General features: G+C 35.4%; 1 protein-coding gene and 1 long non-coding RNA gene across 4 annotated transcripts in view; one reads left to right on the top strand and one right to left on the bottom strand.

The window, feature by feature from the left end:
* wnd (Mitogen-activated protein kinase kinase kinase 13 wallenda) overlaps positions 1 to 15,001 on the bottom strand; it is a 61,214-nt gene that overhangs the window by 6,743 nt on the left and 39,470 nt on the right. The window contains exons 2-5 of one of the 3 annotated variants that reach the window (XM_075306338.1): positions 11,622 to 12,060; positions 2,570 to 3,049; positions 2,318 to 2,509; positions 1,585 to 2,238 (exon numbers count right to left, since the gene is read on the bottom strand). In XM_075306338.1, coding sequence (XP_075162453.1) covers positions 1,585 to 2,238; positions 2,318 to 2,509; positions 2,570 to 3,049; positions 11,622 to 11,692 — 1,397 coding nt within the window. In that variant the 5' untranslated portion in view covers positions 11,693 to 12,060. Of the gene's footprint in view, positions 1 to 1,584; positions 2,239 to 2,317; positions 2,510 to 2,569; positions 3,050 to 11,621; positions 12,065 to 15,001 lie in introns of those variants that run through there. The other 2 variants (XM_075306339.1, XM_075306337.1) reach the window with 2 other exon arrangements.
* LOC142235104 (uncharacterized) lies at positions 12,010 to 12,458 on the top strand. The gene is made up of 2 exons (XR_012721797.1): positions 12,010 to 12,138; positions 12,240 to 12,458. It is a non-coding gene; the product is annotated as an uncharacterized LOC142235104 (long non-coding RNA).

Raw genomic sequence — 15,001 nt, 5'->3', positions numbered from 1 at the left:
ATATCGGGCTGCCACTATAACTAACCTAACCTTATTACTTTACCTTGATACCTGATGAATAAGCGGGTTCCTACCTGGCTTATATCATTATCTAATTTATTTCCTACTATGGCGTCAGGTACGTAGATAATGCCGATATTATCCTACTGCGTACGAAGCATTAGTCGCATCCACCTTCTCTCATAGGCATTTGTAAAAATTTCCTCATTTTCTTTCGAACATCTGGTTGTAGTACCAAGCTAATGTCCGGCAATTGGAATAATATATGTAGGAAATTTGGATCTTCTTTAGTATTTGGCCATAGATACCAACAGAACCGGCAGAGTTCCCGCATGTTGCCCCTATTATAATATGATGTGCATGCTTTTATCTTCTCTTATATGCTTCTGTAAAAATATCCGCATAATTGCCCTCATTTCCGTAGGTGTTCCATTGTGAGCCTATTATACTGTGTTTTGGTGCATCAATCAGACTAATATCTAGGAAAATAGGATCTTCATTAGCATTTGACCATTGATAGCTGTAGTGTCGGAGTTCCCCATTCGTTACCCCCATTATCATATGATGAGATCGTTTTTCACTCACAGGCATCTGTAAAAGTATCAGCTCTAAATGCCTCGTTTCCGTGAGGGTTTGGTCCTTCGGTTCCTGTAATGTGTTAAACCCCAGAAATCGGAACAATATCTAGGCCATCGGGATGTTTTTAGCATTTGGCAATGGATAGCAGATTTCTTCTTACTTTCCTCTCCATTGTCATATGATGAGCCCGCTGTTTGCTCACAGACATCTGTACAAATATCTACATTAATTGCTCTCATTTTCGTCGGGGCTTGATAATGCGCCAGCAAACCGGTAATCAGAATAATATATAGGCAATTGGGATCAATTTTAGAAATTAACCATGGATAGCTGCAGAGCCAGCAACTTTTCTGCATAATCGCTGTTCAGACTCGGCTATGAAACGGAGGTTCGTTGTCATTGAACTTAATCGGGCAGCACCCCTATCTATTTCTTTGTTAGTTGGTTATTTTCCATACCTATCCATTACGTGGCTTATTCTGTCTATTGCACTCCAGGTCTAGGGATTCGGTAAGTGTGCTAATACCTTCGATGGTGAAAGCTTCTTCGATGACATTGAATGTAGCCATGGAGCTTTACGACTTTTCATATCAAGGGAGCCACCGTGGAGCAATGGTTAACATGCCCGCCTTGCATACAAACGGCCCCGGCTTCAATCCCAGTTTCCCCCAAACACCAAAAAGATTTTCTGGGGTGGATTATCCTCTCTCAGTTATGATTATATCGCTGTTCAGACTCGGCTATAAAACGATTGCTTCCTGGCTAGATTTTGTAGTATATGTCGTCGTATGGATTACGGTCAAAATGCAATATTGATAATAATCCATCAGTACTCTGTGACAAAAAAATTAAAAACTATCCGTGGCATTGTCGACTATGAAGTCCATCAGTCCTCTAATATGGTTTTAAAGTTTAACGACCTCAGATATTAATTTTGTGGATTGAGAAAAGGCCCGCTAGTATTACTACAAGTTTCCCCAAGGTCTATATCTATATTTTACTTACTCTGCTATTTCCTTCTCTTTCTCTTGCAGCTGAGACATACATTCACTCAATTCCAAATACAAACGATTCGTCTTCTCCAATTTATCCTCATACACCATGCGTATATCTTGCGCATGCCGCCATTCCGCAGTTCTTCTTCGTATTAGATCTTGTTCAAATTTATGTATACTCGTACCATTTTGGGTCATCTCTTTCATGTGGGATCGTACCTCTTCCTTCCATGATCTCTGGGTTTCGAAATATTGCTTTTCGGTCTTTCGAAGAAGCTCTGGTCCGGCGATCTCTAAATGCGATAGAATTTGTCTAAATGAAGGACGATTACGGGGTTTGGTGTTCCAGCACAGTTTCACCAGTAGTTTAAAACCCTCGGGACAACTCGAGGGTATTGGTAATTTCAGTGAATTATTGCCCACACCCCAAATAATGGCTGAGGAGTCGACATCTTTATAGGGAATTTCACATGTCAACATTTCCCAGAGAACAACACCGTATGACCAAATATCTACTTTCTCTGAACAGGGTTCATTGCGTATGACTTCCGGGGCCATCCATGCCACGGTACCAGCAAAGCTCATCTTCGTGCTTATCTCATTCCATTCGCGACTGGTACCAAAATCGCTGATTTTCACCAATTGCTCGGCACTTATAAGTATGCTGGTCAAATAGAAGTCCCAAATTTTTCGATCAAGGTTTGTCCACATTTCAAGGAGTGCAGAAAAAAAGAAATACTTACTTTGGACTTTTCAAATCTCTGTGTATAATTTTGTGAGAATGTAAATATTGCATACCCAATGCAATTTGTTTGGACCATGAAACCAAACGGGAAGGCAACATAATCTCCTCTTCTTTGAGAATATTTTGTAATGGGCCATATGGACAAAATTCCATAATAATACAATAAACCGGTGATTGAGTGCATACACCTCTGTAAAATAGAATGAAGATCAAATCACCCTTTCAGGATTTCTTTCGACGCAAAGCTTACTTGAATTTAATGATATTTTCATGATCCAATTTTCTTAGATGCTTAATATCTGTTTCTTTGGCATCTTTCACCTTTTTCACTGCTACAATTTCATTTTTTAATTTTCCGCTAAATACGGCCCCTTGGGCTCCGCTGCCTAACCACTGTAGATCGGTTATGGCTTCGAAGGGTATTTCCCAGTCTTCTGGTTTCTGATGTTTAATCTCTATAACACCTGCCTTTCCGATAAACGAAAGTACCGGTTTCATGCATCCCAACAAACCATACATCCAACCTATAGGTTTGTCGGCATGTCCAAATGTACCCCCGTTGGGAGGCCATCGATGTTGGCAGGTGTTTTCGGCGCTACTATCACTTAGATCGACAACAACATTTTTGTGAGGCTGGTGTTGATGCTGATGAGTAATTTCAGGTTTATAAGGCAAATCTGTAGGACCGCCCAGGCCTAGGTGACCGAGGTCCTCTTGAAGGCAGGCAATGCTGAAAAGAGAAAATGAGAAGAGATTTTTAGAAAAGTAAAAAAAAAATAATAAATTTCTATGTGAAATGCTATCAGATAATCAGATCAGTTGAGCAGCAACGTTTCTGCACATTGCGCCCTTATTGTCTGGTGGTTCGTCTATTTCCCTGACTTTATCTTACTAACTGAATCTAGTCGCCGCGATGGCCAACTCATTCTTAATCTAAATCCTTAAAGGTCAAATGTGTAGCTTCATTTCCAAAGAAAAACTTTACGAGCTTTTCAATCAAGGGAGCAATCGTGGTGCAATGGTTAGCATACCCGCCTTGCATACAATTCCAGTTTCCACCGATCACCAAACCTCTCAGTTATCCTGGTGACATTTCTGAGTTCTCCAAGGATTCTCTAAGCGATTTGACCATAGTTTGGACTCGGCTATTAAACGGAGATTCCTTTTCATTGAGCTAAATGGGGCCGCACTCCTATCTACTTCGTTGTTGGTTAGTTATCTCCCATACCTAGATCGTATCACATGGCTTATCTAGTCTATTATAGTCCGCATCTAACGAAATTGGTGTAGGGAGTGCGTAAGTGCGCTACTACCATCGATGCTGAAAGCTTCTTCGATGGCATCGAAGGCATAACTTCTCAGAAATCGGACCAATATATAGGCAACCGGGCCAAAAGATAGCTGCAAGGCCATCAGAATTCATCGTATATAACACCCCATTATCATATTATGCGCTCGCGTTTTGCTCAAGATCCGGAAATCGGACTGATGTCTTGGAAATGGGGACCTTTTTACAATTTGGCCATGGAGCTTTTTCGATTTTTCTAATCGTTAAACCTATACTGAAATAGATTGGATAAGCCTCGTGATACGATCTAGGTATGGGAGATAACTAACCAACAACGAAATATATAGGAATGCTGCCGGATTCTATGTTTAGGACCTCCATTTTATAGTCGAGTCCGAATGGCATTCCACATTGCATTGAAACCACTTAGAGTAGCTCTGAAACACACAGAAATGTCACCAGCATTACTGAAAGAGGATAATCCTAACAAAAAACGTTTTCATACCTAAAGCGGGAAGCGACCAATCAGTTTATCCCCAGTCCTTCTTAAGTCTTTAGAGAGAATGATAGATATTTATCTTAGAACCAGTGCTGCCAGGAGATTTTTGAATCTTCCCCCAAAATCTTAAGAAAAAGCCCCTAAATTTGTCCAGACTTTTTTCAAAAACCCCCAAAAATTTAAGAATGTAAAAAGTACAAAATGGGTTCTCAAATTTCGTGAACAAATCCTGTAGTGATACAAAAACAGCAAATAAAGGCATTTTTCGCCACAAAGAATTCAATCGTCTGCCGTTGCAGTGTACAAATTGAAAAATTAGACCCATAATTGAATGAAAATGTAACTCTTAAAATGCTTTCGGCTGCTTAGTTAAAATACGATTTCTTAATTTGCCTTTAAATGTGTCAAATATTAAAAATGCTCTTTCAACAGAAGCAATTGAAAAGGACAATGAAAATAATGCTAATGTATACTTGCTTATGTTTAGGAACTTGGCTTGACTTCCTTCATCTTTTTCCTCCAAATTCATGCCAGAATTGTTCCACATTTGGTTGAGAATTTCTCCACTTTATAAGGTCTAAGATATTTTTTACCCCCAAAAATCCCCCTAAACGTGAAAAACCCCTAAATTTGGGGGGAAACCCATAACCTGGCAACACTGCTTAGAACTAGCATCGATTTAAGATTGCTCTCGAGACGACAGTATGCATACTCGAAGGGCAGGTCTACTGAGACAGTATTCCATGAACTGGTCAGCTTTATTGAAAGCTCACTATCTGTGTCAAAGAATATGCAATTGTGTTTTTTCTAGGCATTCAATAACGTCCATCCAACATATAAAACATATTAAATGGCTTGACAACTCTGAATGTTGATCAAGGAATCCATAGGCTGTTAGACGAACTTCTAACGAAGCGACGTATTTCAGCCACATTAGGACAAGCAAACATACAAAGGTATGTGAACAGAGGTACAAGGAGGAGTGCGGGGGGAATCCCCAATACTGGCATCACTGGGTTATATACTCAAAAAATCGAAATTGATTTTTTGTGATCGCACGGCAGTACTATGTCCCGTAGGACTCTAGAGCCTTCTTTTAATTTTAGTTTTGCGTTGGCGTTTTTTTTTCTCTGCAATGATCGTTGTCGTTTTTATCATTGGTGTTTTTGTAATCAAAGATACGGATATTTTTGTTTCTGTATTTTTGGTTTGTTTTTACTGATAAGATTATTAGCAACTTGTTGTTGCTATATGACATATGAGATTTGTTTTTGCTTTCAGAATTTCAGGTGAAAATTTGAATCACCTGAGGGCTATTAAAACGTTTTGAGTTCTTTTGCTTTTTATTTTTATTTTACGTTGGAACATGAACTCAATATGTTATGTAGGTATTTGGGGTTCATTGGTTATTGAAATATTGTGGGCGTTATGGAGGATGTAATTCAAGCAATTCAACTCCATAAGCCTATTTCCGATACAGGGTATTATTGTCATCTAAATGAAATACGCATAAATTAAATTCTTTGATCGGAACACTATTGTCCTACAAATTTAGCTAATTTCATAACGAATGAATGATGGGAGAATTGTAATAGTAACGAAGAACCCAATACAAAATTTCCTCATCTAAACGTAATTTACTAATGTTCTCAAAACGCCAGTAATCATTCCTTATAACTGGGGTTATCAGGAGTGATTCACCCTCTTCAGTGGGCGAATTCGATTCCTGGAAGTTATTCTGCAGCCACGTAGACATCGTTACCGAGACTTCGAGAATGAAGAAATACCTCTCTAAACCCCATACCCAGATCGAAACAATGGTAGCGGTATGGGTTATAGAATGGAATCAATAGAGGATAAGATAAAAATCTTGATGGACACTCATTTTCCCCGATGTGTATCATACCAGGTGGAGACACTCTTTTGCAGGGAACGAATCCTAAGAGATTCTGCAGGAGGGCAGAAAGGGTCCTGCAAGCACAAGTGCGTGCCATAACGGATTGTGTTAAATGGCTCGAAAACATAGGGAAGTGAATTTAGAGAACGCATAGCCAATAGAAGCAATGGCAGGCCGCGTTGGATGAATGGGCACGGGAAACACATAAAGCGATGTGGACCAGTGCAATGAAAACGACTGGAGAACTACTGAGGAAGAGTAGGAAGACAGTCGGAGGACCATGGTAATAATGGCCGGGCACCTAGAATTGAGAGCAGAAATGTGTCACATAGGAGCAGCAGAGGATAGTGTATGTAGAGCGTGTTTTGGAAATGGTGAGACCTTGAAACGCTAACTTTGTCACTGGCGATAAGAGCTAAGACACATAGGTAAGTGATCTCAGAGTACGCAAAGCAAATAGAGGCCTTCGGGCCAAATTGGATGAATAGACTTGGGATATATATGACCAATGCAATGATCCGAAGTGTGACGAAAATACTATGGGATGCCATATATAAGAAAAAGACTGGAGAACTACTCAAGAAGTGTTAGGAGGACCGTGGCAATATTGATCGGGAACCTAGAATTGAGACCACATCTGTGCCGAATAGAAGCAGTAGAGAATGGTGTACTTCGGGCATGTTTTTAGGATGTAACTGCCCCGCCTTTGCTAGAACGATTGTTAAATCTTTTCTTAAAGTGATTTTTTCCTTCTAAACTTTATAAAATGGTCCCACTTCATAAATATTATCCAAATGGCGTCAAGAAAATGTTTAACCGCCGAAACCGTACAAAGTGTGGCATTGGCTCTTCAAAGCGTAGACGACAGCCATATCGATGATGTTTTTACGCTTAGCATCTTCGGTGTAGGTGATAGCATCACGAATAACGTTTTCCGTTACATGATTCTAGTGTTTTGTAATTCCGGAAGCTTCAGTAATATTCCTTTCGCTTGGCCCTAAAATCAGAAATGTTTGTTGAGGAAAGAGGCATGAGTAAGACGAAGAGACTCCGGAGAGGTAAGGTCCAATCCCCCTTTTTCTACCTCCGAAAGGAGAATTCGATTCCTAATCAGAGGTAAATGAAGGCGTCAATATCACCATCTTGGCGAACCCAACATACATTGTGTCTATAAGAATGTCGATGAGGTCAGCGATGACGCCGAAAAGACTGACCACGGGAAGGAAGAGATTATCTGGGCCACTTCGACGAAAGTTGAAAAGAATGAACCCGATGATGAACGAAAAACAAGATGCACCGAAGTAGAAACTTGAAATGACACTGAAGACTAGCTCTGTAGCTGTTAGCAAAAGACATTATTAAGATAAAGAGGCTCAGTGGAGGTTAGGTCCTTTCCGCCCGTAGGTAGAGAATATGACTGCGCGTCGGATGTAAATGAATGCGTCAATATCACCATCTTGGCGAACCCAACTTACCGTTCAGTCTTTGACCACGAAAGTTGATAAGAATGAACCAGATGATGATGATGAAACTCCTCCCAATGGTATTGGAAAGAGGATAAAATCTCCAGAAGAGCAGAACATTGAACCCCGGGGAAAGAAAACACCACCCCGCTTTCAAGTCTATTGGAAAACCCAATACTGCCTCCAAGGCAATCTCAAGCAAGGAGAATCTAACGGAGGGAGGAAAGGTTGGTCCGAATGTGATGAAGGCGAACGAATCCACCCAGTCAACCGCGAAGAAGTTAAACCAAATTATGACCAAACTATCATTGCGGAAGAGGAAGGAGGATGTTGAAAAGGGTACGACGCCACCTTCCAGGTTTCCTAGTTGTCGTCTGACATACACATCCACTATTCTGCTTGTTGAGCGCTCTAATTTCTTTTCCCATCGTACGTTCTTTTATTCCAGGAACTCTGAGTCCTTAACGAATTCCCTAATTTGTTTTCAGTGGTCCTCAAGGGAATCAACAAGCAGAATCTTGTGGAGGGCGGCAAGGTTGAGGGCGGCAAATACGAAGGCAAGCGGATCCACCCAGTCAACCACGAAGAAGGAAAAGCGGATTAAGACCAAACCATAGTTGCAGAAGAGGAAGGGGGATGTTGAAAGAGGTATGTTGCCTTCCTTTGCCAACATAGCAAAGAGACTTTAGGTTAAGTTGAAAAGGAGACTTGTTACTGGACTTGTTAAGTGCTCAAACTTTTTTCCTTCCTACCCTTCGTTTGATCCAGGAACTCTGTGTCCTCAAGGAGATCCCTAACTTGCTTCAATTCCCTGTTTCCAAGCTCTGTAAGGTCCTAAAACATATCTTCTAGGTACCTGGTCATTATTCCCACGGCACTCCTGACTGTTGCTCTACTCTCCTTTGAGAAGTTCTCCACCCATTTTCTTGTCTGAGTTACCTCATAGTATTTTCGTTGACCTATATGCATCGCCCTCTGCTGCATCTTCTCAAGTGTTCATTACAATGCCAAAAAGTTCAGATTTCGTTCATTTTCAGCATCTTTTTAGTTTTCACTGAATATTATTATTTTGAGATAAAACTAACTGTTGTGAACTGTTTTCTTTCTATTTACATTATGATTGGAGCGAACAATTAAGTTCCATTCGTTTTTGGATAAAGGCAGGTAATAAATTCGCATTATCGCGCTGAAATAAATATCAATTTTCACAGTTGCATTTCTTTAATCATACATATTAAGGAAAATAAACTTTTTCAATTATTGGCTTCGATCATTCCTCCTAAAATTATAACAAAATTTTTCAAAAAGTTATATTTTATTCTGCATTGGAGGTCTAGTTTTTATTTAGTCGACAAATTCCAACTTACTACCCAACTCAACATGCATCTACCATGAAAATAACCACACGGTGGCAATTTTGCATGGCCGCATTGTGGATTTTAGAAGAGTTCTTGTTGAAATCCCTTACAATACATTTCATATTTCCCAATTACAAACGTACTGAACCAATTGGGATTTAAGCCGAAATCTACTTTGGAGAGATTTCGGGCATAGTGTGGACGTTTTAGGTATACTTAATATATTAAAATAATAATCCATACTTAAGATATTAAGTATGAAGTTACAATAAGGTGGTATCTATGAAACAGAGAAAATTTTTGTGCTTGGATCACCCTATAAATTCAGCTTTCATAGACCTCCATTTATGCGCTTTACAGTTATTCAGTTATTCCGGACGGAATGCCGGTGTTTGTAAAGAATCTTACAGTGTGTCGGATCGATACGACTTATCGGCGATGACTAAATAATCGGTAAATGTGTTGTCGATCCCATAAACATGCAGCAGTATCGATTATGCCTTCGGACTTAACTTATAATGTGCACAATATATGGGATATGTTCGACACGAGCACTGTCGTCCGGAATAACTGATAGTCTGTAAAGCGCATTACCTACCCCAGTTTCTATTGGGGAACTATAGGATAAAGGAATACATTTTATGGGTATTTCAACTTTCTTTTTGTGTTGTTCTTCATTTTCATCATCGGACAAAGCTAAGAAAAACATGGGTGCCGTCTTTGTATATTAGTCTTTATGGTTGCTTGGGTCTACATGAAATTATCTACGTGTTATGTCGCACTTTCACACACACATACAAACTAGTATATGGAGCAGTTTAGTACAAATAACTAATTCCAAATATCATTCAGTTTTTTAGAATGTTCACACTAACACCATACCAAAGAGATTCAGATTTTTGTACCAGTCGTTTCATGGTACACATGCGTTTTTAAACTTCAGATCGTTGGAGAGGAGGGGGAGCAGAGAACACAAAAGCTGTTTTATTGCTTTTGCTTTGGTGCCATCTCATAGACAAGATAGACTGAAAATAGTTTAAATTTTACAATAATCGAACAAAAGTGCTATTCTTTAAAAATATTTAAGCTACAACAAAACATAGGTCAATATAATTTAGAAAATTTTGTAAAAATTTTATTTCTATAGACAATTTTGTCAAAATTTTATTTCTATAGAAAATTTTGTCAAAATTTTAGTTCAATGGGAAATTTATTTCTAAATTTTATGTCTATCGAAAATTTTGTCAAAATTTTATTTCTATAGAAAATATTGTCAAAACTTTATTTCTATAGAAAGTTTTGTCAAAATTTTATTTCTATAGAAAATTTTGTCAAAAATTTATTTCTATAGAAAATTTTGTCAAAATTTTATTTCTATAAAAAAATTTTGTCAACATTTTATTTCTATAGAAAATTTTGTCAACATTTTATTTCTACAGAAAATTCTAACAAAATTTTATTTTTGTATTTTGTCAAAATTTTATTTCTATAGAAAATTTTGTCAAAATTATATTGCTATAAGAAATTTTATCAAAATGTTATTCCTATAGGAAATTTTGTGAAAATTTTATTTCTATAGAAAATTTGGCAAAATTTTATTTCTATACAAAAGTTTAACAAAATTTTATTTCTATAAAAAAATTTTGTCAAAATGTTATTTTTATAGAAAAATTTGCCGGAATTTTATTTCTATAGAAAATTTTGTCAAAATTGTATTTCTTTAGAATATGTTGTCAACATTTTATATCTATAGAAAATTTCAATAAAATTTCTATGAATTTTTTCAACAAAATTTTATTTCTATAGAAAATTTTAACAAGATTTTATTTCTATAGAAAATTCGTCAACATTTTATTTCTATAGAAAATTTTGTCAAATTTTTTGTCTATAGAAAATTTTGTCAAAATTTTATTTCAAAGACTGACGACCTAAAGTCATAGTCGAATGAATCATATCATTGTTATATTTAAATTATACATACACATATTGCTTACTTTTATTCAAATATTTGAATTGTAATTTAATGAAATTTAAATAAAGAATACTACTACTACAAATTTTATTTCTATAGATAATTTTGTCAAAAATTTATTTCTATAGAAAATTTTTGTCAAAATTTTATTTCTATAGAAAATTTTGTCAAAATTTTATTTCTATAGAAAATTTTGTCAAAATTTTATTTCTATGAAAATTTTGTCAAAATTTTATTTTTATAGAAAATTTCGTCAAAATTTTATTTCTATAGAAAATTTTGTCCAAATTTTATTTCTATAGAAAATTTTGCCGAAATTTTATTTCAATAGAAAATTTTAACAAAATTTTATTTCTTTAAAAAATTTGGTAAATTTTTCTATATTAAATTTTGTCAAAATTTTATTTCTGTAGAAAATTTTGTCAAAATTTTATTTCTATAGAAAATTTTGTAAAAAAATTATTTTTATAGAAAATTTTGTCAAAATTTTATTTCTATAGAAAATGTTGTCAAAATTTTATTTCTATAGAAAATGTTGTCAAAATTTTATTTCTAACGTCAAGAATTCTACCAATCTACCAAACAAAAAAATCTAAAATTTTTGAAAGGATTCTACCAACTCTGGAAACCGTGCCATGAGCAATATTCCCAAAGATACTATTAGACTATCTCGTCTCTCCCTGGATTTTGCAAATATATTAACTAACTTATAATACCCTATTCCACAGTGTAGTACAGGTCGAAAAAGGGAACATTTCGATCCTTGTGTTTATGGCTTTTTTATAAACCCAAGATTTTTTTGCACCACCCAATAACAATATTTACCTTTTTTCTGCATTTAACACTTTATCAGGCGGTTCTATATGTCGGCCGAACAGTGATATATAAAAGACCATGATGAAATTCTTAAATTCTCTGCTTTCGTTCTAATATTCACGATGTTGTTTTATTAGCTCAAACGTTGACGCTTTTATTTAGGTGCTCGCTAAACCGGTAATGTGATCACTATAGTAAATGGATTTGAATCGATTAAGACGTACACCAACATTAGTGTTTGTGTGTGTATGTGCGCGCAATTATAAGGTGTTTTGTTGTTTTAGATTGCTGTTGCCGTCACAGAATGCCTACAGACACTTGTGCAGACTGGTTTGTATGTGTGTTTTACTTTTGTTTATTTGTTGCTTTGTTCTTGTGTTGTTTAATTTTTTTTGTTTTTCGCAATACACTCGAATTCAAACGCGATAAGGTCGATTGTGAGCTTTTTCTGTGGGTTGAAATGGAGCGACGTTTTTTTTATTTTGTTGACAAAGATGATAACAGTGACAGATGCCGCCGATGACAGGTGAAAAAAAGATATTAGTATAGATTGTGGCATGCGAAATTAATAGTTTTGTATTTGTTTTGTTTTTTGGCTTTGGTAAAAACGTCGGCGAATACTACTAGTATGGGTGATCGCTATGTTTGGGGTCAGTTGGTCTGATTGCAAAGATACGCTGGTCTCAGCGGAATTGGAGAGTCTCACACAAAAACAATGGAAGATGAAGATGGGAAAATGGCAGCAGAGGGTATCAAACCATTGACGGCGTTCGATGTAAACGTGTCGTTTATGATTTTTTGTTCCACAAATTAAACTAAGAATAAAAAGAAATTTATATCAGGGAATGACGTAGAACAATCGGTCAAAAGTTTCTCATTATTATTTACACAAAATTTAACATCATTTGTGAGTTTTTAACAAAAAATATTGCAAATTAAAAATGAACGAACGTGTATGTATCGAACACCGTAAATGCAACTTTTGGTATGACGTCGCCCATTTTCCAATCTTCCTTTTCTATTGTTTTTGGTCTCACATATCAATTGTCTATTGTTTATAAATTTTGTGGAGAGATGCCATACCAACATTTTCGTTTTTTTTTGTGAAAAATTGCAATGTCATTTCTATTACCAATATTAAACAAATTAGTTTTGTTTTTTAATCCAAACTAAGATACTATTATGTTTTGGTTTACAACCAATCAACAGCGAAGAAAATTTGATGTATTTTTTTTAAGAGAATGAATATAAACATTTATCTACATTAGAGGTACACGGATGAAAAAGACTGTTTTTCATATGTTTGGCTATAAACATTATATGTTTGGAACACAAATTTTTAAACACAATATTTTTGAGTGCAAGCATATAATGTTCATAAACTAGCATAACATGTTTGGGACATATATGTTAATATGTTAGAACATATTATGTTTGGGACATAAAATGTTTGTAAATATAATATGCTTGGATGCAAACATATATTAATTTAGAAATAGCCTATAAGCATATATGTGTTTAGTAGCTTGGAGCGCTATTTAAAAGGTATCGATATTGAATTAAGTTGGTGGTTGTTGCTTGTTATTACAAAATTAAAATTTTATTTTTCCTTGGGCAATTGATCAGCTACTTCTTTGATCCTTACAAACTGTGTGGTCCGCTGTTCGAATCCCCGTCCGGCAAAAGGTAAAATTAAAATAAAAAAAATCATAAAATTGAATAATTTCTTCTACAATGTTTGTATTACAGAAAAGGTGCTAAGAACTAAAAAATCTCGTGGAAGTGAGAAAGATGTCGGGGAATATACAATTGGGCAGAAACAAAATTTTGAGCATTCAGGTCGAAAACCTATGTTGTTAGCACCTATATTACCTGTTTATTTTCATAATTCATTATGATTGTAAATATATAAATAAATAAATAAAATTTTGAGCACAATATTGTTTGGGAGAATTTTTTTTAAGCATATAATATTTTTGGGTGCAAAATGCTTCCAAACATATTATATGTTCACATAATAACATATTGTTTTTTGGAAGACAACATTATTGAATTTGGATGCAAAGATACAAAATGTTTGGAACTTAGACTACCCAAACATATATTGTTTAGACCAATATGCTTTCAAACATATTATATATTGGAAGAGATCAAACATATAAATGTTTGGGCAATACCCAAAAATATATATGCTTGAAGCAAAATATGTTTGGGAGTATATGTTACAGAAGCGATTTTTTGTGAGCGTGTACGTGGTAACATGTGAGAAATTCATTGACTGACGCCAGAAGCAGAGAAATCTCTGCCCATTCGCGGAAGTTGCAAAAACTTGCAACTTCTCTATTTCTCAAATGTAACATTTGATCTCTCTCTAGATCTCCTTTGCTGTCTCTCTTTTGCTGCACCCTCAAAAAAATCGCTTCTTTAACATATGTTCCAAACATATTTTGCAGGAAGCACATATATTATTCGATACTGCCGAAACGTTAATATGTTTGTTTTATGTGAACATATTATATGTTAGGAAGCATTTTGAGACCAAAAATATTATATGCTTGGAAGAATTTTTCCCAACGACGATTGTGCTCATTCCCTAACATACTCGTAATTTTCACTTCCACGAAATATTTTAGTTCTTGGCACCTTTTTCTGTAATACAAACAATGTCGAAGAAATTATTCACTTTTATAAATTTTTTAAATTTTACCTGTTGCCTGCACGGAGAATCGAACCGAGGACCATACAGTTTGTAAGCCAACACACTATCCACTGGGCTACGTAGCTGTTATAGTCACCAGCAGATAAATATCGTTATAAGTTACATTTATATAACATAGTTTGCAGCGCCCACGAGCCCATGCAAACATAACATTATTTAATTGAAACATACATTTGTTTGCCTTGCATGCAAAGGGTCGTGGGTTCAATCCCTGCTCCGACCGAACACTTTTTTTTTAATTTACACATTTATATTTATACTATATTAAATTTTTATAATGAAACTTCGAAATGTGGGTTATTAAAGATTTATAGTCAGTAACAGTGCTTGATATAAACGAAATTGAATGATTTTTGTATAAAATATTATTTTTTTATTGCAAAAATAACAATTTTGTAACAAAAACTGGTACAAAACTTTAAAATTTGGAAGGAATTCAAAAACTCTAACAAAAGAAGAATGTGGAGTCGAGTATAAACATACATAAATAATTTTATAATATAAACATAAATTTATTTAGGCGTGAACAGTTGTTTACTAGCATTTAACACCATCGCTCTAAAATGTCTTTTATTTTTCTTTAATAATTCATTTTAAAGAAAATAAACTTTTTAAATTGTTTTAGCTGCAAAACTCGAACTTAATGCCCGCTTTTATATTTGAAGGTGTC

The sequence above is a fragment of the Haematobia irritans genome, chromosome 4 (assembly GCF_050003625.1).
Source record: "Haematobia irritans isolate KBUSLIRL chromosome 4, ASM5000362v1, whole genome shotgun sequence".
Classification (NCBI taxonomy): domain Eukaryota; kingdom Metazoa; phylum Arthropoda; class Insecta; order Diptera; family Muscidae; genus Haematobia; species Haematobia irritans.
The sequence above is the reverse complement of the archived record's forward strand: the minus strand, read 5'-3'. Positions and strand labels throughout refer to the sequence as shown.